At 38.1% G+C, this 13,089-nt stretch overlaps 1 protein-coding gene across 1 annotated transcript in view; it reads left to right on the top strand.

The window, feature by feature from the left end:
• The window catches only part of KIF4A (kinesin family member 4A), a 132,658-nt gene that overhangs the window by 70,595 nt on the left and 48,974 nt on the right, over positions 1-13,089 (top strand). The window contains exons 10-14 of the mRNA XM_052663055.1: positions 3,245-3,377; positions 4,948-5,006; positions 5,114-5,219; positions 10,147-10,203; positions 11,202-11,387. Coding sequence (XP_052519015.1) covers positions 3,245-3,377; positions 4,948-5,006; positions 5,114-5,219; positions 10,147-10,203; positions 11,202-11,387 — 541 coding nt within the window. The remainder of the gene's footprint in view (positions 1-3,244; positions 3,378-4,947; positions 5,007-5,113; positions 5,220-10,146; positions 10,204-11,201; positions 11,388-13,089) is intronic.

The raw sequence follows: 13,089 nt of genomic DNA, 5'->3' as shown, positions 1-13,089 counted from the left end.
CTCAATCATTTTTTCTGATTATAAAAGTGATACATTGCTTCTTGTAGGACATTTAGAAAAGTATAAAGAATAAATCTTAAAATTGCCATAATTTTATCACCCAGAAATGACTGCCTTTCTCTTTGAATTCCTCCCTCTTTGGATCATTTAATCTTGGTTTTCTGATAATATTTTAAGAATGTTGGATAAAGAAACTGAAGAAAGCTTGGATCCTTTAAAGGGTCTGCTAAACATTCGTTCTAGTATAGCCAGTTTAGAAGCAGTTGACCTATCTTCCTTTCCTTTCAATTTAGTATAGACTTGTTTCATGTAAGACAAGACTAACCAAAATCATTTCAGACTTCTGACTACCTAGAATAACCTGTAGGATATAATTTCAGCTACAAAAGTAACAGATTTTAAGAAACAGTTGATGAAAGAATCAATTTAGCTCAATTGTTCAATGTTTTTCAGAGAAATAAAGATGCTGCCTCTTTGCTAAAAATGTACAGTTATATTTTTAGAGGTGTTTCTTAAGGCTTTTTAACAAAATTTAGTTTACATACATGATTTTTTTTGCTTTTTCCCTTAGGTTAAATACTTTTCTTTTTGAATGTGTGTCATTGAAGCTTTTGTATAGATTTTCTGAGCCTATTTGTCAATTTGCACATGCTCAACTTGAATTCCTTGTGGCATTGGCAGTTAAATAGCATCTGAAAAGAGGAAACATTGGTTTCCATTGTATTTTCTCCATATGGAGAAACCTTGGAAATTTTTAGAGGGAAAGAAACTATTGAGTAAAAAGCATCATTACTTTGGAGCTTGTCAACTTACATGAATGATACATGGAAGTTTAATAACAATAAAGAAATCAGAACAATCTAAAATAACTCTAAATTTACCCATAGTTTATTTTATAATCCACATTTTAATTGAACATTCCTTCATAAGAGTTCTAATAAATTCTCAAGAGTATAATATGAGACCCTATAGTGTGGCCTTGCTTATTAACTTTTTTTTTTTTACTTTTTTAATATAAATTTATTTATTTTAATTGGAGGTTAAAAGTAAGCCAGAAAGAAAAACACCAATACAGTATACTGAGGCATATATATGGAATTTAGAAAGATGGTAATGATAACCCTGTATGCAAGATAACTTTTAGATAAAGAACATGCTAAGATCTTCTATAAGAATTCGTGGAAGTCTTAAACTGGGTGAGAGGGCATCTGTTATTAAACTCTTTTTCTGTTCTTTCTTGAGATTGAGAACAGCTGTTCCCTGTCCTTTTTTCTCTTTATTATATCCTTGCAACTATTCATTTCCCCCTGCCATTTCCTTCAGATCGAATCTTCATATTTCTTCTGATCTTTTTTTGCCAGTCCTATTTTCCAGTCTTTTGAACAATTAATCCCAGTGTGTTAAAAAGAAAAAAAAAGGCAAATCAAAACTGCTTTTTATTGATCTGCTTCATTATTCTGGAACTGATATAGCAAATTATCTGCATAAATTCCAAACGTTCTTATCTTTTCAACTATTTCTGTCCCTTCCTTTCACTATTTGAAATGAATGCTATTGTTGCCACCACCCACACTAAGCCATTAAAAATTGATAGACAAATGAACAGGAGGCTGTGGGTCATCAGTTTGAAGTAAGGCAAGCATTTAGAAGGGAGCACTTATTTATGGAAAGTTGTGAAATGTGTCCTTAGTGACCACAGATCATCATTTCAACATTTTGGTTCCTAAATGCTATTGCTGTAAACTGTATAGCAGATCGGTAAGTCACTTATGTTGATGAACTTAAAGTTTGACCATGAGGAGTTTCACTTCTACCTCCTCCATACCTCTTCTTTCTCTGCTTCCCTAATCTTTAATGAAGGATTGAGAATGAGAAGAGGGAAACTTCTTACATATTTGGAATAAGTAAAAAGATCTTAAACTAAGAACTAAGGATAAAAGTTAAGTCATTCCTGTTGCAAACATCAGTTCAGTTCAGTCACTCAGTCGTGTCCAACTCTTTGCAACCCCATGAACTGCAGCACGCCAGGACTCCCTGTCCATCACCAACTCCTAGAGTTCACCCAAACCCATGTCCATTGAGATGGTGATGCCATCCAACCATCTCATCCTCTGTCATCCCCTTCTTCTCCTGCCCTCAATCTTTCCCAGCATCAGGGTCTTTTCACATGAGTCAGCTCTTTACATCAGGTGGCCAAAGTATTGGAGTTTCAGCTTCAACATCAGTCTTCCAATGAACACCCAGGACTGATCTCCTTTAGGATGGACTGGTTGGATCTCCTTGCAGTTCAAAGGACTCTCAAGATTCTTCTCCAACACCACAGTTCAAAAGCATCAATTCTTTGGTGCTCAGCTTTCTTTATAGTCCAACTCTCACATCCATACATGACCACTGGAAAAACCATAGCCTTGACTAGACGGACCTTTGTTGGCAAAGTAATGTCTCTGCTTTTTAATATGCTGTCTAGGTTGGTCATAACTTTGCTTCCAAGGAGTAAGCATCTTTTAATTTCATGGCTGCAGTCACCATCTGCAGTGATTTTGGAGCCCAGAAAAATAAAGCCTGACACTGTTTCCACTGTTTCCCCATCTATTTGCCATGAAGTGATGGGACCGGATGCCATGATCTTAGTTTTCTGAATGTTGAGCTTTAAGCCAACTTTTTCACTCTCCTCTTTAAATTTGATCAAGAGGCTCTTTAGTTCTTCTTCACCTTCTGCCATAAGGGTGGTGTCATCTGTATTTGTGAGGTTATTGATATTTCTCCCGGCAATCTTGATTCCAGCTTGTGCTTCATCCAGCCAAGCGTTTCTCATGTTGTACTCTGCATAGAAGTTAAATAAGCAGGATGACAATATACAGCCTTGACATACTCCTTTTCCTATTTGGAACCAGTCTGTTGTTCCATGTCCAGTTCTAACTGTTGCTTCCAGACCTGCGTACAGGTTTCTCAAGAGACAGGTCAGGTGGTCTGGTATTCCCATCTCTTTCAGAATTGTCCAACCATATCTGGCTCTAAATTATTACTTTCCTGCAAACCATTAATTTAAAGTAGTCCAGGCATACATTTTTATTTATCCAGTATACTACCTGGCTGGAAGAATGGACATACTTTTTCTAGATTTGTGAGGGGTAATTTTAAACCAAGCCCTGCAAAGGCCTATGGGAGATATATTTTTAATCCACCTCTAATATAGGAATTATTGATCAGATATTTTTCTAATATGTTACTTTCTTTGTTTCAGTGTGGAGCCATCAGAGAATCTGCAATCCTTAATGGAGAAGAATCAGTCACTGGTAGAGGAGAATGAAAAATTAAGTCGTGGTCTAAGTGAGGCTGCTGGTCAGACAGCTCAAATGTTGGAGAGGATCATTTTGGTGAGGCTCCAAGACTAAACTAGCAGTCTGGACATTTATTAGCTTTAGTTTCTGAAATATTTAATGTGCTTCTCATTATGAGAGACAAGTTACATGAAAAGAAATGGATTATCCTCCATGGAACCCTCCAGGGAAAATCCAACAAAGTATAATCAAACATACAGAGAAGTTAAATGAATTATACTGTGAATACCTATGTATCTACCACAAAGAATCTTCATGAATCCCATTTTAAAATGGATTTGTTCTAAAAGAGCAGAGAGGAAAGAACCAGGTCCCTCTGTCAACTTAAGTTCTGCCTAATCATCCATAATACCAAGTAACTATCTCCTCACTAAGATTTTAGTTCCTTTCTATCTCCCTTCCCCAAATGTTGTCACATTTCACATCCCATCCCAACAGCTGCCATAATGAGATGAAACATCTGGGGAATTAATTTTAGCACCTTTTACATATGGTCAATTTTCAAATGGTGGATCACAATGTAACTAACTATATCAGTTTTGTGTCCTACTACCTGTCAGATAGTAACCTCCTGGTTCAGTTCTGGCTCTTGTCAGGAACATTTTTCTACTAGTCTAAATACAGCTCAGTCACAGCTGTAAATACAGCTCTAAACACAGCTATTGCCAGCAGTGAAAATGAGTTTCCACTAAAATGTAACTGAACATCTGTAATTTATACACCTTCATGCATCAGTGTACTCCAGTCAGGGAAGGGTAAGCTGCTTAAATATTTCTTTAAAGGGGGCCAAATCCTAGGTCCATTGTAATGTCCATTACTAGCAGAAGGGTGAAAATTGGATCTAGGGAATTTTTTACATACAGTTTTCTATCTCCAGTGCTACATTTTATGTCTTTGAAGTAACCCTAGAAGCTGTGTAACATGTGAGTGTGGCTGACGTAACAGACAGTACTTGTTATTCTAGCCACGTACCCATCTGACCTTTTTAAGGTTGTTACAATGGCTGCCCAAAGGGTTTTTGTTTGATGTCTTGTCAGAACTTCATAACAAGCACATTTTTGTCCTATATAAACTGCCCTTCCCAAATCTGTTGCAGCATCTAGCATGTTACAGATACTGTGATTAAAATAAAATGAAAAGTATCAATCACCCTTTCCAAAACATAGCTGTCTCTGCCATTTTGTCTTCTCTGCCATCATTCTTATACCTCATCCTTTTTCTTGCTTTATTTTGCTAAAACTATCAGGCAAGTGGGCTTTTGCACACAGCAAGGAATAGCATGCCAGGAAGTATTGCTTTTTCCCCCATTTGCAAGGTTCTCTATGGAATTAAGGCTTCACACTCCATCCCATAGCTGAGCTTCATTACAAGCAGAAGACCCAGCTGCTTGGATGCTATTTTTAGTAGCTCATGTTGACTGAAGGGCTAATTTCCATGACTGTTAAGAAACACGTTTCTAAATAACCAAAGCCCAGTAAATCCTCTGTTACAACAAATGAGGCAGCCTCTCTACCTAGGTTTTAATCCATTAAGAGTAGAAGAGAGGGCATAATTAGGTGAGGCTATCAGACACTTCCACTGATGATCTCTTGGATCTTTGTTGCAGACAGAACAAGCAAATGAAAAAATGAATGCCAAGCTAGAAGAGCTCAGGAAGCATGCAGCGTAAGTTTCCTCCCAGATGTTTGTTAGTGACCTATACCACCTTAGTGCATAACCATGGACTCACTGGCCTTTGATTAACCCTTGGATTCCTTTGCTTAAATTTTCAGCTGCAAAGTGGATCTTCAAAAGCTAGTGGAGACTTTGGAAGACCAGGAATTAAAAGAAAATGTAGAGATAATTCGTAACCTGCAGCAAGTGATTACCCAGCTATCGGTAAGCTAAGTAAGGGTAGTGTAAATAGCCATATTGCTTTCGTTTGCTTCTCTTGATCCTTATAAACCCATCTAACCCTGTACTTTTTGCTGAAACAACTCGATTGTGAGCTGTTGAGGACAAAGATCATGGATCATTGGATACAATCTGAATATTGAATTAGTTAAAACACTCATAGATCACATGTGCAATGGAACATTATTATTTCAGTATTCTAATCACACACTGGAAACAGCAACCCAAGGGTGCAAAATTGCCTGGGTAGTTCAAGCAGCAGTCATTGATTTGCTGTCCTTTCATTGTAGGCTAACTTAATAAGAGGCCTTATACCATACCCAGATTTTAAATAAGCAGGATTCTGACCCATAGTGTAGAGCCTCCAGGGAATACCATAGCTCTCTTTTATAACCAGTAATAAATTAGTTTGACTGATCATTCTGCTATAAGTTCCCATTTCTATTTATTTTTAGAACTATTATAGTAGTTGTGGGTGGGTTTTATTGGGACGGAGGTTCTTGTTTTTTCCAGATGACAAATTCTTACAGTCCTACCATCCTAAAAACCTCTTATTTTGATGTTCCTTCTCTTAGTCCTTAGGCAGAAATACTTTTTTTAAAAATCAAAATCATATTATGTTCAGGGTCATGGTTGGTAAAAGATTAGGGTTTGTTTTGTTCCATCTGTACTTTCTTGATTATTATTATGAAGCAGTAATGTGTATGTAAATGCCTGCTAGATATTCACAGCTCTGAAACAGAGGTTTTAATTTTACCAGAACTGTGATTCTCTACCCTGGGTCTTGCCCCATGGTGTTGTAGAGTTGTCAACAGAGTATCATAAAATCATCCAGACCTCTATTTTACTCTTAAAGAGTCAGTGAAAAAAATACCATACAGTATTGTGGGGGAATGTTTAGGATGGCCAGTTCAAGAGATTAAATGAGTAAACTACCAAAAGACTAGAAAGCAGTGTTTTAGAATAAGTAGTACTGTATAAAATTGTAACAGGTAGTCCAAGATGACAGTTCATTTATCCAACAAACAGGCCATAGTATTTGAGAATCTGAGTTCCAGGGCCAGAAAAACCCTGGTTTGAAGCCCATTCTGCCACTCACTAGCTGTGTAACCTTGCTAGGTACTGCATTAATATCAAAAGAAAATAATTCAAGTGACTTAAGTCAAGATTAAAGACATTATTCAGCTGATATACTCCGGGGTCTCCTGAACTCCAGCTAACTCCCTGAGTTGAAATATGATTGGAGTTTCATAGGGTAAGAAGATAGGGATGTGTATCTTTGTCGTTTGACTCAGGTGGCAGTTTTTGTTGTTAATTGCTATGAATCTTTTGATTGGAGGATGCTCCGGTTTTCATGCTTCTTGCTCAAGAATTTTGATGCAATCCCATGCTGCTGATTATCTAATTATTTTCAAGAATTGTTCTTGCAAGTCTTGTTTTTTTTGTCAGTTGGCCAGGGATGACAGGTGGGAGAGTTGGCAAAAAAGGGAGAAAGGAAAAGGAGGCAAGGAAAACTAGGAACTCTCTCTCATGTCTGTTTTAACCCTTTTACATCAGCAATATGAGCAAAGAGTGATGGGAGCCCAACGGAAGGGGTGATTAACTGCCTAGAAAATTCAGGAAGAAGAAACTGGGTCCTAAAAAATGAGTAGGAGTTTGCCACACAGAAAAAGGGGAAAGGATGATCTATATAGAGGAAAAGGTACTCGCAAAAGCAGAGGTATAAATGTTTAGAACATGGTAAGAACATCATTGTGGCTGAAGACAGAGTGCATGCTAGAGAATGACTATCACAAGGTTCAATTTCACCATCTGTAATAGATGTGAAGCATCTTATGTATGAAAACTTTGTGAGAGACTGCCTCAGAATTCAGATAGTCAAGGCTGCAGAACCCTGCTGGAACCAAAACTTATTAAGATCAAAAAAGAGTGATCCAGGGCACCATTGTTCATAGCCACTACACTGATCTTAAAGGATTCTACATCATCTTATTTCTGGGTCTTTGGGTCACATGGGAAAGATGAAGAAGGAAATCAATGGAACAAAGTTAACAAAATAATAGAAGTCATATCCTCAGTGAAGATCTGGCAGCATGACTGATGCCTGGTGTGCCTATGGAGGAAGTTGCTAGTGGTGGCTGGCTCAGAGGAACTCTAGAAAATTGCAGTGTCTGCCACTAAAATTCACTCGGCACACATAGCAAGAGGGTGCTAAAGATTGCCACAAGCTGATAAAGTCCCTGGCTTCCATCCACTGTCACCATTAGGCAGAATAACCCTTTTACTCAGGGCTCCTGCTGGACTTTTGAATCAGAGTTTTCTGTGTCTATTGTTTGGAGACCCTCCTAGCTACATATTTTTTTTTTTTTGGAAATACACAACAATGTATCCTGTGGCTTTTATTAAGACTCACTACAGTGAAAGCAAAATGTTTCAAATGTAAATGCTTGTGCCCTTCATTTTGGATTAAAACTATTTTTATTTTAAGTGACGGGCGAACACCCCCTTTTCAGTTATGAGGCAGTCACTGTTCCTGGACCTTTCTCCTGGGGTTTTAAGTGCTAAACTGTACTATTTCTTCCTATAAAATATAATTCAAGCAAACCTCCTATAACAGTTACCTGTGAGGAAATTCATGCAGTCCTTTCAGTTCCCACAAAATAAAAATTTCTTTTTTGTTTTTACTCCCTCCTTCAAGACCAGTTCCATAAAAAGATTTTTGCATGCCAGTAATGCTATTGCCTACAGCCTGTAAGCACAAACTTCATTTTGGTGGGTATTGCTGGTTAATGTAGCTCAGTGTACCATGGCCTTGTTCAGCTGACCACCACCTTCAGCAAATGTATGTCTTTTTATTACAAGAGGTTCATAGTAGCCTTAAAATGGGGAAGAAAGAGGCTATTAGATTGAAATAAGTCCTATTGTTATATATTTACATTTAGGATTATAAAGACAGAATCCTGACATGTTCACATAGAACGTCACCAAAGCTTAAACCTTAGCATTGAAGTTATATTGGGCCAAAAGGTAAACTCAAAGTAATGACATATCTTCTTCGGGGCATGTTGAATCAGATCTACTCTGATCCTGACCCTCTGGAAAGCCCTAGAAAAAGTCTCCAAAAGCCAGTGTCATAGGTCCTGTTAATCTAGGATAGGTCTATAACTAGTCATTTTACTGAGACTTACTGGGAGGGAGAGTCCCTTGGACTGCAAGGAGATCCAAACAGTCCATTCTAAAGGAGATCAGCCCTGAGTGTTCTTTGGAAGGAATGATGTTAAAGCTGAAACTCCAGTACTTTGGCCACCTCATGCAAAGAGTTGACTCATTGGAAAAGACTCTGATGCTGGGAGGGATTGGGGGCAGGAGGAGAAGGGGACGACAGAGGATGAGATGGCTAGATGGCATCACCGACTTGATGGACGTGAGTTTGAGTGAACTCCGGGAGTTGTTGATGGACAGGGAGGCCTGGCGTGCTGCGATTCATGGGGTCGCAAGACACGACTGAGCAACTGAACTGAACTGGAAGGGAGAAGGGGTAACCATTAACCTATAGTATTTTGAAGTGCTCTGTTTTTTAAGAAGAGTTTAGTATGTCCTAGCCTTGGAGAATCACCAGTACTGTAAATCATAATAAGAAAGGATGTGAGAACACTGGGTCTTCCTTTGAATTCTCTTTGAGTCTCACTGATTAGGAATTTCTAGGCAGAATAAGGGAAATGCTTTACAAACAGCATTTACTAAGGGCCTCTTTTTTTCTTCTTCTTTTTTTGGCCACACTGTGTGACATAGCAGGATCTTAGTTCCCCAACCAGGGATCAAACTCATGCCCCCTGCACTGGGAGCATGGAGTCTTAACCAGTGGATCTCCAGGGAAATCCCACTAAGGGCTTCTTTCACTCCTTGCCTTAAAGGTAATAAGATTCAAGTTTCAGTAACTATGTAATGTTTCACTAGGCTGATGCAGAGACTCCCTGTGCTAACCCTAAATTTATCTCCTTGCTATTGAGCCAATAGCTCTTTTACCTATGACCTTAATCATATGACATCTTGAAAATAATCCTTTCTTCAGAGGACTTTGCAGAATCACTTAAACAGAAGTGGTAATCCTTATGTTTCAATGCCAAATAAAACCTGAATTCCAGTGGGAAAAACAAAGCTTCCTCATATGATAGCCTATAAACAAATTTGTCCTAATAAGTGGCTTTAGGTTTCCCTTTTAGGTGGTTGTTATTCTAATGCCCCAAAAAGGATTGTGCCCTTCTCTGAGAGGGAATCAATGCTTACCCTTTCCCTTCAAGTAACCACTACCTGGAGTAACTGCATATGATTTGTTCCAATGTATATGAGGGACAGACTCTGAAGTATGTTTGTCTGACTTCATGAGCACATTTTTCTGGGGTATTTATTTCCTTGTAGAGTAGGCTCTTGCTACCTTGACTGGCTATAAAATAAAAATCAAAAATAATCCTTCATCATATTCACTTTTCTGCTGCATTGCCTTTATTTGCTATGTCTGATCTTAAGATGCTGTGTCCATAAGAACTGACTAGACCTGTACATTAAAACATAAAAAGAAAGGGTAGCGTCTATAAAGTGGATTAAACTTTGGCCTGTTTGAATGACTGTTTCACTCTAGTTCAGTGATCTCTGGCAGAGCAGGAGAGGTGCAATAAATGTCAGTTGCTACATGACCTTATTTTTACAAAGACCACACAATTGACCTTTACAAAGAAGACAGATTCTTGAGAGTTGGGAAGTGGAAACGTGTGTGTGGGGGGTGAGTGGTATATGTGACTACAGAATTGGTCCAATACCTTAAATGATCTCTCTATACACTTGAAAACAACTAAATAACCCATATAAAACCCACTAGTAAGCTCCTAAACTGAGACATCATTTGTCATTGCAGGATGAAACTGTTGCTTGCATGACTGCAGCCATTGACGCTGCAGTAGAACCAGAAACAGTAAGTAATTGGCCCTTTATGTAGAACCAGGAGATTTAACTGTACCATTTCTTATAATTTATCACTCAGCTGAGGAAGAGAATCCCTGACTGTTACCATCCTCCTGGAAATTTAGAACTCTTGAGTATAAATCTAAGCTAAGTATAAAATCCGTAAATTGGATAGGATCTCTCTCTAGTAGTATAACTGGTAATGGGTGACAGGGCTTCTCAGGGATGCCACTTTCTATATTTGCAGTCTGGCGTACTGATTTCTTGTTAGATGCTTGTATTCTGCATCAGCTGTCTAGCACATCAAGACAATGAAGGAAACAAACTAGAAAATTATGGCAAAATCAAAAAACCATTAGAAAAGAAATGGAAGAGAATTTTTTCTCAGCATAGTTTTCTATAGATGCAGTGGTTAGGGGCTAAAAGAACCAAAGAAAATATTTTGAGCATTCAAGTCACAAGAATAGATCAAATGTGTTAGAAACTGGCTGATGGTTATAGAGCAAAGTCAAAATAAAAGGCTGGACAATGGTTTGCTTGAGACAGCTTTTCCCCCCTAAAACAAATATATATTGGTATTTTTTTATATTCTGAAAGAAGAAAGATAGAAGATAAATCAGGTGCCAGAGGCCAGCTCTAAGAATAAATGAAACCTCTTCTCCATTTCCACCATTACAAAGTGCCATTTCCAGAGCCCTCTCTCCTCTAAGGACCCCTTGGAATAAGGTGAAAGTAAGAAATGTTGGCCAGACCTATAAAGAAAAGAGCAAGAAACTTGGTTCATTCTAAAAGAATCAGTCAAAGGATATAAAAAATAAGGTGCTTGTGAGAGCAGGGAAATGGGTTAGCTCAATTTATTTCTGATGTTTAAAGCAAATGTATGAGAAGCCAGTTTTAAAAGAACAGAGGGACTGATAATGGAGAAATGGCTGTGAGACTTGATGAAACAGTGCCTAAGAACTCCAGTTGCTTATTTCTCTTACAAATCATTATCCTGATCTTTTCCAGCAAGAGGCCGTCAGTCCAGAGAGCAGCAGGTCTTCTGATGCTTTCACCACTCAGCATGCTCTACGTCAAGCTCAGATGTCTAAGGAGCTGGTTGAGTTAAATAAAGCCCTTGCACTGAAAGAGGCCTTAGCCAAGAAAATGTCTCAGAATGACAGCCAACTACAGCCCATCCATTTCCAGTACCAGGTAAAATATTTACTAGGGCACATGATATTCATGTCGACCATCTTTCTTTAGTTATACGGGAAGAAAACAGACACACCGTTTTTGATGACAAGGCAACATAAAATGCACAGTATGACTGGAGTTGTACTATTGGTTAAACACAGAAGGGTACATTCAGGATAAAGAAACTAATTTTCTTTCATTTAATCTAATACCTTACTTATATAACAGGTATATAAATAGATAATGTTATAATACATGTGATCCTTACTTGTAGATAATTATTCTAATAACTATGCTGGGATTCTAAGGATTCTGGGATTCTATGGTCTGGGTTCTAGAGAGAATTATGAGGACACCAGTAATGGATGTCTCATGACCTGGCAAATGGGTAAACTGCTTTTCCTAATGTTAGTCCTAAGTGGCTCTTGCTAATTAAAATCAGGTCTTTACTTAAAGACAAGTCTTGGGCTCGTAGGTTGTCCACAAGGTTACCCTTGCTCCAGACCTTATTTTCCCATGTAGCCCAGTGTTTCCCATCCACAAAGGGATGTCAGCAGAACTGGAAGGGGAGAGGATGGATTGTTTTCCTATTCAGACCCCCAAAGTCCTATATGTTGTTCTCAGGAAATCCCTATATTATACATTTCTATCACCAGCTCCTGTAAATTTTCAAAGTGAAATTAAGTAAAGTGTTTCTCCTAAGTAATTTTCACCACTATTTTTTTTCTATAGAGTAGAAGTTGCTTCCAAAATAACAGCCAAGTTGCCAGTAGAGGTTGTATTTCCATTTTGTTATCACAGTCTTAACATTTTTAAAACTTATTTTTTATGTCACACAAAAGCATGTATATCATTTTTACAGGTCAAATAATACAATACTCAGAAAAATAAAAGCAAACTACCTTCTCTCCTATTCCCTAGGCTTATACTTTAAGTTTTTAAAGCTGTTTCCTCTGACATTTACCTCCAGATTTCTAGATAAGAGTTGGTAGTATAGTTGTTACTTTAAAATTTTTATACATTATCAATTGACTTCCCACTATGGAAGATGGGAATATTAGCTCTCGTATACATTCCCCCATGCACATTGCCTCACCCTTTCACAGTTTTTGAGTAAATGAATAATTACTGTTTAAATTTTATAATTACACAAGTTTTACAGCTGAGCCACATAGTATAATGTGATTCCATTTTCTTTCTTGTACAGCCTTTTGCATTTCCTGAAGCTAATAATCTGATTTTGGGGAGTTCCCTGGTAGTCCAGTAGCTAGCACTGGGGGTTTTCATGGCTATGGGACCAGGTTCAATCCCTGGTCAGGGAAATAAGATCCCATAAGCCGAGCAGTGCAGCTAATAATAATAATCTCATTTTTTCATTTACTTAGTTTTCTGTGTACCAGTCAATAATCTATCACCAAGGACTTCCCTGGTGGTCCAGTGGTTAAAAATCTGCCTGCCAATACAGAGAACATGGGTTTGATCCCTGGTCTGGGGAGACCCCACATGTCGCAGAGCAACTAAACCTGAGTGCTACAACTACTGAGCCCATACAGCTAGAGCTCATTCTCTGTAACAAGAGATGTCACTGCAATGAGAAGCCTGTGCACCACAACAAAGAATAACCCTGGCTCACCACAACTAGAGAAAGCCTTTGCACAGCAACAAAGACCTAACATAGCCAAAATAAATAAATACAATTTAGAAAAAAATAATTTATCTC

Source organism: Budorcas taxicolor, chromosome X (genome assembly GCF_023091745.1).
Source record: "Budorcas taxicolor isolate Tak-1 chromosome X, Takin1.1, whole genome shotgun sequence".
Classification (NCBI taxonomy): Eukaryota; Metazoa; Chordata; class Mammalia; order Artiodactyla; family Bovidae; genus Budorcas; species Budorcas taxicolor.
This window is presented reverse-complemented; position numbering and strand designations above follow the sequence as displayed.